This window comes from Eptatretus burgeri, chromosome 4 (assembly GCF_056783735.1).
Source record: "Eptatretus burgeri isolate ZD-2024b chromosome 4, Ebu_testis_v1, whole genome shotgun sequence".
Lineage (NCBI taxonomy): Eukaryota > Metazoa > Chordata > Myxini > Myxiniformes > Myxinidae > Eptatretus > Eptatretus burgeri.
Window position 1 is genome coordinate 24951067 of NC_140964.1, and position 18664 is coordinate 24969730.

General features: G+C 41.9%; 1 protein-coding gene across 2 annotated transcripts in view; it reads left to right on the plus strand.

Moving 5' to 3' along the window:
* Positions 1 to 18664, plus strand: part of EXOC2 (exocyst complex component 2) — a 174388-nt gene that overhangs the window by 135103 nt on the left and 20621 nt on the right. For both annotated transcript variants that reach the window (XM_085877168.1, XM_085877169.1), the window contains exon 22: positions 4341 to 4482. In XM_085877168.1, the coding sequence (XP_085733294.1) occupies positions 4341 to 4482 (142 nt within the window). The remainder of the gene's footprint in view (positions 1 to 4340; positions 4483 to 18664) is intronic.

The window sequence follows — 18664 nt, forward strand, 5'->3', positions numbered from 1 at the left end:
CATAATCCATCATAAATGCTATCAAATTGACCCAATGGTTTCAAATGCGTGTTCCAATGCAAAGCATAAAAGTAACGTCAGTAGGTGGCAGCACAGTCTACAGTAAACCCTCAAATATCGCAGGTTTCGCCAATTGCGGGCAACCTATTGTGGTCCGATTTAGTTATCGCGCCATTTAATTTTGGCCAATCACGGTTTTTGAGCAAGGATGAGTCATTGTTTGCCTCCGCGTGTAGGATTACCTCCTGTTACGAGGCTTTTCTTGTTTCTCGTGCACAGTTAATTGTAGTCATCAGGCCAGCATACAGAACAAAGCTAAGACAAGTAGCGGTACATTCAGAGTACACCACTACCATGCCAAATATATGAATAACAAATTCTCCAGCGCGACATCGCCGGGGCACCTTCGGCGCCTTGCAGCATGGAGTTGGGAATTGGGAGAGAGCGGTGTACAATAAGTGATTGATTCATTGCATAATTAAAATATATAAATAATAATTGTAAAATAATTAATTTTTTCATTGGCTCATGTCAGTGGTACATTCAAAGTACAATGCCCCCATGCCAAATAAATATATAACAAATGGCTGAGATATCACCCGGAAAAACAAGCAAACGAGAAAGAAAACAAACAGAGCAAAATTGGCTCATAGCACACCTAAACCACCACCGTTTCATCCGAATCTGTAACTTTTTGAAAATAAAGTAAGTAATCGAAAAATTAATAAATAATTGATTGATTAATCAATCAATAAAAAATACCCTTCATTGCCAAATTGCTTGTTCACCGTCGTATCCAAATATCAGCTTCCTCGCAGAAAAGGTGCCTGCGATATTGCCAGAATGAGAAATAAAATAAATAAATAATTAATAAATCGATAATAATTCAGTAATTAATTGATTCATTAAGTAATTAATTAATTGATGAAGCAATAAATTAATTGATTAATCAAAAAAATAAAAAATAGACTTTTTGCCGAAGCACATCTTCACGTTTGTCCCCAAATTTCAGCTTTTTAGCTCAAAGGATGGCTGAGAAATATCGCCCGGATAAACAAACGGAGTAAAAACTGAGTACTCCCTTTGGTGCCCGGCGATGACATCATGCATCACCTAGATATGGAATTGGGAAAAGGTAGTGTACAATTAATAATGAATCATCATCAAAGAGGAAATGACAAAAAAGAGATCCTGTCATACTAGATCTGCAATATCTAGTCGATACAACAGTTAATAATGGCTCCAAAACGTAAAACAATGGACAATTTATTGTGCCAAAAGGCAGTGAAAGGTTATGACGTTGTGCAAAAAAATCGAGTTGCAAGATATGTTGGCAAGAGCTGAAAGTTCGGCATGTGTTCGCCGCCATTATGGGATCAGGGATCAGTTTTTCAGTTACATACACAGGTGAATCAACTTTTTCAACAATGAACATTGTGAAAATAAAACAGAGGAACAGATTGACAAATTAACATTTGGACTGCCCAACAAGGATTGCTGTGATGGATTACAAATACTGCATTGAAGAGAGTCATGGAGCATCGGGCATACTTCCGCTCATCCACCTTTTAAAGCAAGTTTTGAAATCTAACATTGTATTAGTATTAGTATTATTATTATTATTGTAATACAGGGTGTCCCAAAAGTCATCAAGGGATTTAGAAATTAAATAATATTTCTGTTTTTTAATAATTTGTTTTTCTTTTCATTTCAGAATTTAGATTACTATTTGGAAATTACCCATGAAAAAATTCACAACTGAACAAAGAAACAAAATCGTGGAATTTTATTTTAAATTTCATCGAACAATTATTCTCACCCAAAGAGCATGGACACCGAATAATTTCGCGAAATTCAGAAATTTCTTGGCCATCACGTTCTCCTAATTTGATGCCTCCAGATTATTTTCTTTGGGGTTACCTAAAGGATCGTGTATGCATCAATAAGCCCCATACAATTCAGCAGCTCAAGGACAACATCTGTGCAGAAATTCGAGTGCTGCAGTTAGAGTTATTGTTCGCTTTTGTGGAAAATGCTGTCGAAAGAGCCCGTCTCTGCGAAGCCGAAAATGGAGGACATCTAAGCTGCATCATTTTTCATAAATAAAGCAAATTTATTAACAACAGGTGAATTAACCGCTGAATTAACAACAGGTGGGGTTGACTCAACCTGTCATCCTTCTGAGGTCGGCGAAGTGAGCACCAGTGTACTGGTAATAGGGGCACTGCATCAGCGGCAAATCCGTGTCCCTCACCAATGATGCAACCAGCAGCCATTTGGCTGCACACAAGAGTGTAGCGTGTATGTGTTTAACTGGCCATGCCGACTCGTCGCTTCGCTGATGGGTTTGATCAAAAAACAGCATATTGTCCTTCACAAACATATTGCATATCTATCTGTAAGTCTAAATGAGGATGTACAATGAAGTGTAACACTCGAAAAAAGGATCTTTTTACGACACCTAGTTGCTGCTGTCATCTTGACTGGTTGTTGTTTGTGTGCTCCTTTCGTGCACAATTATATATTTTTCCTCTTGCTTCAAGAAGTATTACTTTATATAATTTTGTGTGCTCCTTCCATGTTTGTCACACTTTATTCTAAAGGGTTCCTGCTGCCGTACCGTTAGAACCGCTACATTAAAGCTCCAGGTCATGCTTCTTCCTCCTTCCTGGAAAGATGGGCTTTTCAAGTCGGACATAGATTTTTGTTCTCAGTAAATTGATGATTTTTGCTTCAACCAAGTAAATTCATTGTTAATTTTTCCAACAGTGCCATTGTCATTATTCTGCGACAGCAGGAACCCTTTGGAATAAAACATGACACACACACACACACACACACACACACACACACACACACACACACACACACACACACACACACTTCTCCTTTTAGTAATAAATCCCATAAACAAAACCTAAGATCTGGTGGATTGCAGAAGCTCAAAAAGGAAGTCACATGTGTATGAGATGCTTGAGAAAGAGAAACAGTCTTCCTACACAGAATTACAAAGCAAACTGCGATTCTCATCATTTAAACTTAACACAATTACATGCTTCTGTATCGAATGTGATTACACTCTTCACTTTCAAGGAAACCATATCACCGGAAGGGTTGTTTTTTGTTGTTGTTGTTGTTGAAGGAACTGCTATTTTTGGAAAATGTTATTCTTCATATTTAATGGTGACAATTATTCCTATGTTCTTGTGGGGTTGGGCCGGGTGAAGCTTGGCCCAAGTCTTTCACGAATCGCCTGGCCAGGCCTGACGTTTGACTAAGGTTGGGGCAGGAATTTGGAATTTTTTCAGGATGCTGGTGATAGCTCGCCTACTCTTTGCGAAGGACTCCTTGAGATCTTTAACGTCCACCAACTAATGTTGGCAGGTGAGACGTCCATTTAATGACCCTCCGAGGGATGGCGCACACATTGATGAATCGTCCTGCCTCCTGTGAAGCACCAGGATGACAGTTTATAGCTAGGTCGAGATTCATACCCAGACTTGACAGCTGAGAGGCAAATGTGCGTATCTCTAGGCTATCCTATCTGCACCAATGGTTTTTGGCAATACTTAAGGCAAAGTAAGTATAAAGGTATTAAGTCAGAAGTCTTTAATTTGTTCGATTTATTATTATTATTATTATTATTTTTAATCTAGATTCTAGAACCACTTTTTTCTGCTCTTGTTGTGAACCCTCTTAATGCTTGTAGGATTGCTGTTGCATATTACAGCTGGAGAAAAACTGTTTTGCGCATTATTTCATCTCATCTATGTGCAAACATTTCCTCCTTCATGGTGCTGTCTGTAAGTGATGTAACGAAGGGGAAGCTGACTACGTAAGGGTTGGTGAAAGTGACTGGAGCTGGGGAAAGACGTGCAATTTATAGCAGCCTTTTGTTGCAACAGACCCGAAGCTGTGAGCAGAAATGGCCAGCCATCCATCTGTTAGGAAATTCCCAACACTGATCATACTTGTACACATTTAAAATTATTTCCAGAGCAAATTATTTGACATCACTTGTACAGCATGTTTGTATTTCCAAAAACTTGTTGCTCTCAAAATAGTAAAAAGGGACATGCACTGACTTGCTTTTTCAAGATTAGCTCCTCCAGCTCGCGTCACGAAGACAGACACTGTTGAATGGGTTATTTGTGGATGAGGCTGGAAAAGAGGGGTCTTTAAGGAAACCAAATGCTAAGATTATAGGTTTATGGTTTAAACTTGAACAAAAACAAAGTACCCCTTTTCACATCACTGACGTGCTTATTGTGAAAAGTGTCGCCAACTTGAAGACCTTTTTTGTTTGACCTTTGCTTCGATTTGTGTCCCCTTGTGATTAGTACGGCCTCTCGGCTGTGTCCCGCCTGGATCACAAGCTGTTCGAGGATTACGTGGAGAAAAAGGCTGATCCTTTGGTGGGAGCCCTTGAGCCAGGAATGTATGCGGGGTACTTCGATTGGAACGACTGTCTCGCACCCTCAGGTCTTTGTGCCTTTGTCTCTATTAAACCTGAGCACCATTATTTATTTGTATTTATTTATTTATTTATCCTTTTTTTGCATTTAAGCATTCGATATTTACTGTTTGAGGCCAATTTGATGAGATTTTAAGAATATATTAATGAGGTGCTGCTTCCAATTTTTTGTTTTTAACTTGAATCTAAAAATCTAGAGTACAAGACACTGTACATTGCACTTTTCCACGGGTGCGTTAAGTACTTGCATGTTGACAGCATGATACTCTGTAACTACCACACCTGTTCCCTCATTTTTCTTTCCTCCCTCATCTTTTCTTGCTTAACTTTGTCAACCCTCCTCTTTGCCGAGTGCTTTACTTCCCTCATTTTACCTTCGCAACATCATCTTCTTTGACTTTGATTCCTCTTCTTTGCCTTTTGTTCATCCTCCAATTTTTATTCCTCTGCTGACGAAGTCGCCGGAGGCATTATGTTTTTATATTGTCCACCCGGCTGTCCGTCCGTCCATGCATGCATCCGTCCATCCATCTGTCCGTGATAGGTTTTCGTTACCGCGATAACTTAAGAATGTCAAAAGAGATCTCAGTCAAACTTGGTACAAGTACGTTTAATGATGCATAAATTAACTGGTTAGGTTCTGGGGTCAAGAGGTCATAGATCAGAAATCCTGTTCGTTCTGTTTTGCTCTAACTTGTAAACCAGTGATGGGTTTTTGACCAAACCTGGTATAAGTATTCAAACTCTTGTGTCTCTCTCTCTCTCTCTCTCTCTCTCTCTCTCTCTCTCTCTCTCTCTCTCTCTCTCTCTCTCTCTCTCTCTCTCTCTCTCTCTCTATCTCTCTATCTCTCTATCTCTCTATCTCTCTATCTCTCTATCTCTCTATCTCTCTATCTCTCTATCTCTCTATCTCTCTATCTCTCTATCTCTCTATCTCTCTATCTCTCTATCTCTCCATCTCTCTCTCCCCCTACCCAGTCCCACACACTGCTCCTGTATTCTGTGTCTTTTGCACCTGAAAAGGTGTAAAAGTCTCTGGTAACCCTCAACTCTGACTGCAACTGGACTGCATGGCATCAGCTCACATTTCCTAAAAACTTTCTCTGCTGCTTTTGCACTTCCTTCCTCTGCCCTTTTCACATGGTCGTTTACCATAGCTCATCTTCCATATTCTTGGAAATCAGCCAATATCACAGCATTACATAAAAAGGTGCAGAAACGGTACCCCTTAACTCCAGACCAATTAGCTTACTTCCCATCATCAGCAATTTCACGGAATCTATCATCACAGTTGACGTAAAATCGTTCCTTTTTTCCAACAGCCTCATCTCAGATCATCAATTCGGATTCAGACCTGGTCACTCTACCTTGGACGTGCTGCTTCCGCTCTTCCAACAATGGATGGAGGCTGTTAGGGTTAAGATTAGGGCCATCTCTCTGGACATATCGAGAGCTTTTGATACAGTCGGGCATCCTGCCCTATCCAAACTGTCTGCCTGTAGAATCCAAGGCCAACTCCACTCTTGGATTACTTACTTCTTCCCCTCTCGTAGCCAATGTGGGGCTCTCAACAGAACCTTCTTCCCTTCTCCCTGTCAAGGCTGGAGTACTGCAAGGCAGTGTGCTAGGCCCTATATTATTCCGAATCTTGATCAGTGATCTCACTGATTCTGGAAAATTCTTTCTATCTCTTTGCTGATGACTCCACTTTCTGCTGTGAGATATCTCATCCTACTGACAAACATACAGGCAGCAGCATCTTCCCTCTCCTCAGCCAAACTGGTCAAACACTTGGAACATGTCTTTCAAACCTGAGAAATCCCTCACTCACTCACTCTCTCCCAAAGGATCATACTGCAAACCCTTCCATCTACTTTCTAAACACCTTATCAAAGAGGTTCAGTGACTCAAACTCTTGGATCTCACTCTCAGCCATGATCTCTCTTGGGCAAGCCACATTTCAAAATTAGCCTCCAAAGCCAGACGCTGGAAGGGGTTGCGGATCTGGACATATATCGATATTCCACCGGTCTGGGCATCCTCCGTCATGCAAAATACTTCCTTGGCACAACTGAACTCCTATCCACCTACTAGGCTTTCATCCGCAGCTTCATAGAGTACTGCTCTCACCGACAGGCTGGCTCCCCTGCCTCACATCTTGCTCGGCTTGACGCTGTAGAAACAATGGCCTTCGATATCATTGGAATCTCTCGCGATGAAGCTGAGTCTATGGGCCTATCGCTTCCCCAGCGCAGACAGGTCGGTGGTCCCCTCTCTCTGTCTTCTCCTGGCTCATTTCTGGACTTGCACCCTTTGCCCTGTCCGTGCCTTGTCCCTCTCCCCCACCCTTGCAGGTATCTGAAGGATGCACATGGTCCACTAGCAAACCCTTCCTTATGAACCTGCCTAAATTCAGAACCACTGCTCATCGACACTCATTTATTCCTCCTTCCCTCCCCCACCCCCCCCCCCCCCCGTTCATGGATAGAACCACGTTCCATTCTCTCTTCAATGTCATTTTTCCCTCCAGGTCTTCAAAACAGCTGTTCACCACCATCTCAAGTCATCCCCATCCAAAATCATGATCTTTTCGACACCCCTCCCAAAGTTTTTCTCATGTATCCATATTGCCCAACCCTTGCGTTCTCCCTTACCCCTCATCGTTACCTGCATCCCTTGCTTGTCCATCTCCATCTACTTTCTCCCTCCACCATGCTGTTGATGTTTTGCCTTTCTCCCAATGTTCACTTTTTTGTGTTGTGTTCTGATTTTGTTCTGTGTCATAGTTCTTCCATGGATCTAGAGCTGCTATATATATATATATATATATATATTTTAAAGTTTATTTTATAATGCAAAGATTAATTGATTCGATTTCAGCATTGAAGATCAGAGGTCATGTCAGATAAAATGTGATACTTGAGAACAGCTGAAACGATTTAACTCACACTTGGTACAAGTTTGTACAATGATGTCATAATGTGGATGGGGACATTTCAGTTGACGTCGTGATGTCGAAGAGCGCAGTTCTATTTTATTTTATTTGTATAGCTGTCCTCCACATTTCTTCCTACCCCAAACCCCTGCTCGCACTTGTACTATTTTTGTCTCCTCCATTTGTTTTTTTTCCTCCACTCATATTTATGCTTCCCTTTTCGACTTTATGCGACTTTACTTTTCACCCCCTCTCAATTGTTTCCACTCTTTTATTTCCATGCCTCCTCTTTTTGTTCCCTATTTATTCCTCCATTATTTTTTTTTTGCCTCTTTATTTTTCTTCCCCCTTTTTGGACCCTCTTCACTACTTATTTTGATTCTCCACTTCCTTTTTTGTTTTTAAATTATTTTCTCCAACTGCCTGTTTCTTTCCTCTGCTTCCCTACACCACCCACTCCCTCCTTCCCCACTCTTCAGTAAGTTTGGAGTTTTTTTTGTTTTTCCTCCCTATATAGGTATGTTCTCACATTGTTGACTCAACAGGAGTCATTTAACATTCAGAAATAGATTTTCTTTCCCACAAAAATGTTTTTTTTTAAAGTTATTCCATTAAACCACAACCCAAATAACAAAGGGTAGGTGACTAGCAGTGGTAGTCCAAAGTGATCATTGGTGGGGACCTCGTTACGACTTTTAATTCTTCGAGACGTTCAAGTTCGTTCATCTTTTTGGCGCACCAACACGAGCTGACACAACGACAACGTGTAAAGTGTATCACGGACAGCCCGTGCATGGGCTGATCCGAGAATCTCACCAAATCGTTCGATCAGTAGTAGCGACAAGCGGCATGTACGAATGGCAGGGACTTGATCAGTGTGAGTTGATGACTCGTGCTTACTGGGAATTCCTCGTTCATGGGACCTTCTCTCAAGCCCAGTCCCCATCACGGACGGGCTCAGCAGTTTAACCGAGCCTGTCGGCGAAAGGCAAGGTACACGCTGGCCCATCCAGTGTGGCGCCCGTGCAGCCCCGGACATTGAAGGGCGTCCCAGACCTGTTATTGCTCCATCTCGCACGGCTTGCAGCCACACGTCCCTCCAATGTTTCCAGTGCGTCGAGTGAACTCCATGATGTGGATTTATATCACATGTAGACCAGACCAGGTGGGGCAGGCAGAAGGGCATAGATTGAGCTGTTTGGGTTTTACTGACAACCCAGTAGTGACCTCATCATTATCCTGAGACTATCTCGACGAGAAACACAGAATCCAAATCACGAATACTGTGCTTTTGGCTGGATTCCAGTCCAATCAGTTATTTATAATAATTGATCATTTTATTTTATTTGAAATCATTTTAGGCCTTTGTGATCCTATCAACGTAAAAGCGTTTCTTCAGAACCCACAATCAACACGTGTTTTAAGCATAATTATGACTTTTGGGGTAGTTTGAACAGTTTGTATCAATTGATATATTGTACAACTTCGTGTCGTGGAGTTTTATTCTTTACCTGTAAGGTATCTCTTGTTTCTGTTTTTCGGTGTTGATTCCATCAATGTGCGTAGCATAAGGAAAAACGTCTGCTACTTGTGCAAGTATAGTTGTGGGTGCAAGAAGAAAGGAGACGTGAGGGAGTAGTTGTACGATTGCTGTGTACTTGATTCTCACAGGTGAAGGTTCTTTGTGTGTCGATCACTGTGAGGTCGAATATAAATTAATCCAACCGGGTGAGTGTTCCGAAAGGGAACCGTGAAGGCATGTGTTCATGCTGTGTTGGTTATCAGTGCGAAGTGAGCAGACAGCAGGAAGCTTTCAGGCTTCGGCATAAATTGGGGCATCGTTTCCTTTTTCTTTTTCTTTTTTCTTTTTTTCTCCTATCATGACCACAGAATTATGTGAGATCTTGTATTTAGTCTCCGTTCACTTCTCCATCTGCCAAGCCATTTCTCCACCAACTGCACCGGTTTCTGTTTCTGGCTTTCATATCTCATTTCGCGATCATAATGAACGTTTTGCGTCAATTTCTTGTAAGAATGTCAATATTGTTTCTTAGCTATTTGTCTTGGCCTGCGTAGAACTAGTGGCTCATGATGTTCAGAATCGTGACTCAAATCCCATAATTACCTCTCCCACCAAAGGTGGACGGAGGTTATGTTTGCACCCCTGTCTGTCTGTTTTTTGGGTCGACGAAATAGGTGACCCTTATTGTCAGTAATTCTGTTTGTTTGTTTGTTTGGATGTTTGTTCGTTTGTCATCAGCATAATTGGTAGTAAACGTGGGCGGGCGGATTTTGACCAAACTCGGGTGGAAGGTACATCTTATGACCTAGTGCTTTGGAAATTGTGATGGTTGCTAGGGACGCTTTGGTTCCCGAGCAACAACCGAAAAACTTTCAAAATCGGTACCGTTCACGGGAAATCAATTCCGAAAGCCATTATCCCACGTAGGGTTACGAAATTTGGCACGAATGATCTACAGGTGATGCTCTATCAAATATATTCCGGATTTTGTGATATATGGAATACTTTACCCGCAGCGCCCCTTACAATTAGGGTATGTGTGAAAATTGGCAAAAATTGAAGGCCCCCTTGCGACCAGGTGAGTGCATCGATACGAATGAAACTTTGCAGGTTCATGGTACTCAATGAGTACTACAACTTTTCCTCAGGACATATTGACCGATTTCGCTTAGGTCAGGGGTCAAAGGTCAATTAGTGCAAAAATCGATAAAATGCGAGAGCTGGAGATGCCTTCGCGCCAAATGTTACTCCTCCGAGGGTTATGGTCGGATGGTCATGAAAATTCACACTAATCGTCTGGAATACATTGTGCACAAACGATCAAGCCGGATTTTCGATTTGATCTTTGTTCACCCACAGCACCCCCTCGAACTTTGGGGATTTCCGATTTCAAACCGCATTTTCGGTACTTTTCATTCAAATGGATACCGAGTAGTTATCAGTCGATGGAACTGGATGAGATTTGATATGCATAATCTTAAGGTGATTCCCTATCCGCTATATGACATCCGTTTTGCTCTATATCTTATAGTTTCCATTCTCGGCGAACCATCGCCGCCTACCAGCTTGTCTGTCTATCTGTCTGTTTGTGAGCAGGATATCTCATAAAGTTATGGACGGATTCGGATGAAACGTGGCGGACAGGTTGAGTCGGTGGCAATCACAAATTGATTCAATTTTGTTGAAGATCTGGATCCAGATCCGGATACTAGAATATTTTTAAAGTGATTTTTCACATTTGAGAGATGGGGCCAAAACGAGACATAACATGATCTTTCAAAACATTATGAATAGGTTACAGCAAAACTTGGTGGATGATTTGGGTTGGTAACAAGAACCAGCTGATTAGATTTGGTTCAGGTCCGGTTCAGGTCTGGCCTATCAGTTGGGAACAAAACGTAAACTATTCTTCAGCCTGGTCATCGTATATACGCTCTACCTAATGCTGTTATAGTGTTTTATGCATTTGTCTATTATTCCTGGGGAGTTGCATTCACCCGAATATAGGTATTTCCAGAGCAATTCTGTTTAGGTAGGTTACCCATCCCCTCGTTTCAGGAGACAGGGAAGTAACAGGTCCGAATCCCTCCCTTTGTAATTCTTCCCTTTCTAAATTCTTTCTCTTCTTCTGTCCCTTCAAATCTCTTTCCCCATCCCTCTTACCCCTGTCCTTCCCCGCACCTCCGACAGCGCAATCATGCACATAAAGCAACATGCATTACGAAACACACACGTTACATTACAAAGCATTGCCATTATATTACATTTCAAGCCAAATCACAATCGGTGAGGGAAGCCACATGGCCGACCCTCCAGGAAGTTATGCAGTCGCCGCATTACATGGTCGACCCTCCAAGCAGCTAAACAGAAGGAAAGGACCGGGTGTGCTCCAATGAAGGGAGCGACACGTGAAAGTCAGAGTGTTGGGGTGACCTTCGCTCCCGAAGCCACGCTTTACCCAAAAGCCATAAAAGCCCGAGGATTTCAGGCATCGGGGCTACTGCCTGTCTGGGGAACGACATCTGACAAGCTGCGCGACAAGAACAAGTCTCTACTTAGGATGAACCTCCACACGGACAAGCAGACTGGTGCCAGTAGGCAGAGAGTGGATGGACAGTTGTAATTCCCTGGATGTAGAGGCCAAACACACTGTCTCGCAGTATCTTTTACTGCTATCACTACTTCTAATTTGTGTGCTTGAGATGAACAAAGAGCTTCAATGATGGACCCTTGACCCATCAGGGCAAAGAGAGCTTCGATGATTGCCAATTGACCCGTCAGGGTGGGGTTACTGATTTGCACCTCACTTTCCTCTCTTGCATACATGCATATGCCTGGTCTTGGCTTAATGGTTCGGGTGGTGGGCTTGGGATTCTAGGATCGTGAGTTCAAATCCCACTCGGCTGTTGAATTAATACCAGGTGGGGTTGACTCTGCCTGTCATCCTTCTGAGGTCGGCAAAATGAGTGCCAGCTTGCTGGTATCCTGTGTCGGAGTGGTGACCCGTCCAGGATTGTGTCCAATAGCCAAGGAGACTGCTGAGGCAGCACCAGCGCTCTGCACAGAGTATGGTCCCAATGGATGGATGGATCGATGGATGGATGGATACATTCATACACCTGCCCCTCTCCTGACATGTCACACCGCATTATCCTCTTCCTCTTCTTCCTCCCCTTCACGTTGGGACCAACGTGGGCCAGCTGGCTCAAGTGTGGGTGAGAGAAAGGGGTCAATAATATGCCCCGACTTCTTTTTCCTCTATCTATCCTCTTTCTTATCTAAATTCCTGGATGGGTGAGGCGTGCCTGTTTTGTTTTCGTAATAAGGCCAAATGCATAAGGAGTTATTTTATGTGCTTGGGTTGTTCTCCGTGACACTGATATCTGCTTGTAAATACATCCCCTTTCTCAACATCTAAAAACTTCGCAAACCTGCTCGATCGTCTTTCCTCCATTCGTTAGACATAGTATGTCATTGGTAGACGGGAGGTTGTACCCCACTGGTTCGCTACGGTAGATGGTAGCTGGCGCTTTCGCTGATGGTAAATCACTCAGCCCTCTGTAACCTTGACTAAGCGGGAGCGTCGTGGGCCCAGGCTTTATCTAGGATAACTAAATCACCGGGAAGGTCACGTGAGATTTGGATGTGGGGACCCTACCAGATTTAGTCGCTTCAGATAGCACCTGGGGTTGCCGAGCAACCCGTCGGACCACGGATAATTCCATGACCCATCAGCCTCGGGGTCAGAGGTCGAGAAGTGAGTCCGAGTAGCCCCTCAGTTCCCGAATGGCAAACCTGTAACAATATGTATTTGTCCATTGTCTCCTAATGTGCTTGTAATTCACATTAACGTACATGAATGCCTTTGTCCTGATTATGATTTATGTGCAAACTCATCTCTGAGCCTGAGATCAATGTTGTGTGTGTGTGTGTGTGTGTGTGTGTGTGTGTGTGTGTGTGTGTGTGTGTGTGTGTGTGTGTGTGTGTGTGTGTGTGTGTGTGTGTGTGTGTGTGTGTGTGTGTGTGTGTGTGTGTGTGTGTGTGTACAGTGGGGAGAACAAGTATTTGATACACTGTCGATTTTGCAGGTTTTCCCACTTACAAAGCACGTTGAGGTCTGTAATTTTTATCATAGGTACACTTCAACTGTGAAAGATGGAATCTAAAATAAATATCCTGAAAATCACATTGTATGATTTTTAAATAATTAATTTGCATTTTATTGCATGAAATAAGTATTTGATACATCATAAAAACAGAACTTAATATTTGGTACAGAAACCTTTGTTTGCAATTACAGAGATCAGACGTTTCCGATAGTTCTTAACCAGGTTTGCACAGACTGCAGTTGGGATTTTGGCCCACTCCTCCATACAGATCTTCTCCAGCTCCTTCAGGTTTCGGGGCTGTCGCTGGGCAACACAGACTTTCAGCTCCCTCCAAAGATTTTCTGTTGGGTTTTGGTCTGGAGACTGGCTGGGCCACTCCAGGACCTTGAGATGCTTCTTACAGAGCCACTCCTTAGTTGCCCTGGCTGTGTGTTTCGGGTCGTTGTCATGCTGGAAGACCCAGCCATGCCCCATCTTAAATGCTCTTGTTGAGGGAAGGAGGTTGTTGGCCAATATCTCGCGATACATGGCCCCATCCATCCTCCCCTCAATACGGTGCAGTCGTCCTGTCCCCTTTGCAGAAAATATCCCCAAAGAATGATGTTTCCACCTCCATGCTTCACGGTTGGGATGGTGTTCTTGGGGTTGAACTCATCCTTCTTCTTCCTCCAAACACGGCAAGTGGAGTTTAAACCAAAAAGCTCTATTTTGGTCTCATCAGACCACATGACCTTCTCTCATTCCTCCTTTGGATCATCCAGATGGTCATTGGCAAACTTCAGACGGGCCTGGACATGCGCTGGCTTGAGCAGAGGGACCTTGCATGCGCTGCAGGATTTTAATCCATGATGGCGTAGTGTGTTACTTATTGTTTTCTTTGATACTGTGGTCCCAGCTCTCTTCAGGTCATTGACCAGGTCCTGCCATGTCGTTCTGGGCTGATCCCTCACCTTTCTCATGATCATTGAGGCTCCACGAGGTGAGATCTTGCATGGAGCCCCAGACCGAGGGAGATTGACTGTTATCTTGAACTTCTTCCATTTTCTAATAATTGCGCCAACAGTTGTTGCCTTCTCACCAAGCTGCTTGCCTATTGTGCTGTAGTCCATCCCAGCCTTGTGCAAGTCTACAATTGTGTCCCTGATGTCCTGAGACAGCTCTCTGGTCTTGCCCATTGTGGAGAGGTTGGAGTCTGATTGATTGAGTGTGGACAGGTGTGTTTTATGCAGATAACGAGTTCAAACAGGTGCAGTTAATACAGGTAATGAGTGGAGAATGGGAGGGATTCTTAAAGACAAAACTAACAGGTCTGTGAGAGCCGGAATTCTTACTGGTTGGTAGGTGATCAAATACTTATTTCATGCAATAAAATGCAAATTAATTATTTAAAAATCATACAATGTGATTTTCAGGATATTTATTTTAGATTCCATCTTTCACAGTTGAAGTGTACCTATGATAAAAATTACAGACCTCAACGTGCTTTGTAAGTGGGAAAACCTGCAAAATCGGCAGTGTATCAAATACTTGTTCTCCCCACTGTATATGTTATGACTTATGAGAGTCTCCCATGTATGTGGAACTTAAGGAATACAAAAAAAAGGGAAATTTTTTTTTGTTGTTGTTGTTAAGCTGTTTCTCCCACCGCGCCTGTCTCGGTCTCTTGCACTTCCACATCATTCAGACCTAAATGAGGCCAACTATATTGTCAACATTAATTATTTCTTCTCTATTATGCTACCTTATTTTATTTTAGTCCCCCCCCCCCAACTACTAAACTCCATGACTGAAATCTGCATACCACTCTTTGTAAACGGGGAACTTGTTTATAAGAAAGAAAGAGACAAATTAATTGAAAACCTTTGTGCAAACAAAAAGCTCACTCGGCCATCACTGGAAGCAAATCAACATTAGGGATTTTGAAAGTTCACTTAAAAAAATTAAAAATAAATATATAAATGCCTTCCCTTGCACAACGGGGTCGTGTTGTAACGAGCAGATAATGTTACATGTGACATGGACTGGCCTTTGTATTGAAAATTTGTGATAGCGGGTGTCCCACCTCCCAATCAAAAATCAATAACGTGCTGCCAAGCATCCAGGGTGCATAACCCTCGCATATTCCCATGGCATCAATCAAAAAAAAAATCTCAATAATTCTATATTTCACCTTTCCCATTTGACTTGCAGTTCCAGTTTGATCATACGAGCACTTGATGAACCAGGCACAATGGAGAGTTTTACTGAACTTCATTTCTCCACAATGCCTCATTGGCTTTTGATAAATAAATATTTGCATTTCTCTGTTCATTATCGAGTTACATTGTTCTTCATCCAGACAGAATTGTTCACCAAAATCATCATTCACTATAATGAGATTTGTAAAAATTTGTTTCCCTAAAAACTGACTATTGTTTGTATCGTCTTTTCTCATAACTATTCAAATCCGCAAGAATATAGGAAGCAATTTAAAATGGTATAACTTCACCAACGCAGTATAAGATAAACAAGTTGAACTTTCACTAAACTTCCATGTATTAAACGAGCTGTGATAGTGACTTGGTTTGTGCGACGGGTGGATGCAGAGTTAGTGCACTCTCCTTTGAGCTGTACAGCCTGGGTTTGATCCTTGGGCTGAATATAAACTCTCTGATTGGTGTTTTGTAAGCAGGGCATTGCTGCATCACAAAGTGTGCCGTTTGTCATACATTCGTTAAGCTGGGTGTCCTGCTGGTATTAAGGCACCCGAAACAAATTACAAATTACTTCCCAGTTGAACGTCATGCCAGGCTAGCCGGTTCGTGAAAGACTTGCGCGATTGGTCGAGTGGGAAGTTTGGCCCAACAAGGTGGGAATAATTCCCCTTTGAAGAAGTTTTTGTAAAAGGTGAATCTTGGCTTGGTCTTTTGATCAGATCCAGTGACTGTGCGTTGCAAAAATACGACATTTGTTTCATTCTGATTTTAAACTTTTGCTGGAACACTATTTTAAAACTTCCACTCAACTTTTCATAAATCGTGTGATAGATTAGCTGTTGGTGAGGATTGGATGTTGCATCGAGTAAGTTTATTCCCCTGCCTTTTCAACCGGAAAGGGTAAATAAAGCCAAGTTTCTGTATGACACCAGACTCAAGGAAAACATAAGTTCCTTTCTTGAGAATCTGGGAATTCCTGAAGGCATTTCTATTTGAACACCTGCTATTTGCTGAGAACCACCAACAGAAGGTTGTGGTTTGAGGCTTTATCTCTCTTGCACAGTATTCTCCAGGTGAGAATAAGTTTTCGTTTATTTCCTCTATTTACTCCTGTGCATGATGGTCCACTGTCTCCATGCGTGGATGGATACGAATAATAAAGATATTTGTTGCAACAACATTATGTGTCATTTGGGAGTTTTGCTACTTTGTGTGTATAACTTGACAAAGGATAAATTTCAATGAAGCTCAAAAACCCTTTTGATGGGTAAGGGTGGGAGTGGGAGGTGGGAGTGGTTGATGAAAAAAAAAAAATTTTTTTTCATCACAGCTGTTCGCTTATTACCTTCTCCACTGAAGGTGGACAGAGGTCACATTTTTATCTGTCTGTCTGTGAGCAGGATATCTCAAAAAGTTACAGATGGATTTGAACGAAACTTGGTGAACAGGTTGGGTGTGTGACGAGGACAAATTGATTCAATTTGCGTGAAGATCTGGATCTGGAAATGAGCATTTAAAAATATATATATATATATATATATATATATATTTCGAGTGTTTCTTCACCTTTGAGAGATTGGGCATAATATATATATATATATATATATATATATATATATATATATATATATATATATATATATATATATATATATATATATATATATATATATATATATATATATATACACATACACACACACAGTGGGGAGAACAAGTATTTGATACACTGCCGATTTTGCAGGTTTTCTCACTTACAAAGCACGTAGAGGTCTGTAATTTTTATCATAGGTACACTTCAACTGTGAAAGACGGAATCTAAAACAAAAATCCTGAAAATCACATTGTATGATTTTAAAATAATTAATTTGCATTTTATTGCATGAAATAAGTATTTGATACATCAGAAAAACAGAACTTAATATTTGGTACAGAAACCTTTGTTTGCAATTACAGAGATCAGACGTTTCCTTGTAGTTCTTAACCAGGTTTGCACAGACTGCAGCAGGGATTTTGGCCCACTCCTCCATACAGATCTTCTCCAGCTCCTTCAGGTTTCGGGGCTGTCGCTGGGCAACACAGACTTTCAGCTCCCTCCAAAGATTTTCAATTGGGTTCAGGTCTGGAGACTGGCTGGGCCACTCCAGGACCTTGAGATGCTTCTTACGGAGCCACTCCTTAGTTACCCTGGCTGTGTGTTTCGGGTCGTTGTCATGCTGGAAGACCCAGCCACGCCCCATCTTCAATGCTCTTGTTGAGGGAAGGAGGTTGTTGGCCAAGATCTCGCGAAACATGGCCCCATCCATCCTCCCCTCAATACGGTGCAGTCATCCTGTCCCTTTTGCAGAAAAGCATCCACAAAGAATGATGTTTCCACCTCCATGCTTCACGGTTGGGATGGTGTTCTTGGGGTTGTACTCATCCTTCTTCTTCCTCTGAACACGGCGAGTGGTGTTGAAACCAAAAAGCACTATTTTGGTCTCATCAAACCACATGACCTTCTCCCATTCCTCCTCTGGATCATCCAGATGGTCATTGGCAAACTTCAGATGGGCCTGGACATGCGCTGGCTTGAGCAGAGGGACCTTGCGTGTGCTGCAGGATTTTAATCCATGACGGCGTAGTGTGTTACTGATGGTTTTCTTTGATACTGTGGTCCCAGCTCTCTTCAGATCATTGACCAGGTCCTGCCGTGTAGTTCTGGGCTGATCCCTCACCTTTCTCATGATCATTGAGGCTCCACGAGGTGAGTTCTTGCATGGAGCCCCAGACCGAGGGAGATTGACTGTTATCTTTAACTTCTTCCATTTTCTAATAATTGCGCCAACAGTTGTTGCCTTCTCACCAAGCTATTTGCCTATTGTCCTGTAGCCCATCCCAGCCTTGTGCAAGTCTCCAATTTTGTCCCTGATGTCCTCTCTGGTCTTGCCCATTGTGGAGAGGTTGGAGTCTGATTGATTGAGTGTGGACAGCTGTCTTTTAACGAGTTCTAACAGGTGCAGTTAATACAGGTAATGAGTGGAGAATGGGAGGGCTTCTTCAAGACAAAACGAACAGGCCTGTGATAGCTGGAATTCTTACTGGTTGGTCGCTAATCAAATACTTATTGCATGCAATAAAATGCAAATTAATTATTGAAAAATCATACAATGTGATTTTCAGGATTTTTGTTTTAGATTCCATCTTTCACAGTTGAAGTGTACCTATGATATAAATTACAGACCTCTACGTACTTTGTAAGTGGGAAAACCTGAAAAATCGGCAGTGTATCAAATACTTGTTCTCCCCACTGTATATATATATATATATATATATATATATATATATATATATATATATATATATATATATATATATATATATATATATATATATATATATATATATATATATATATATATATATATATATATATATATATATACACAC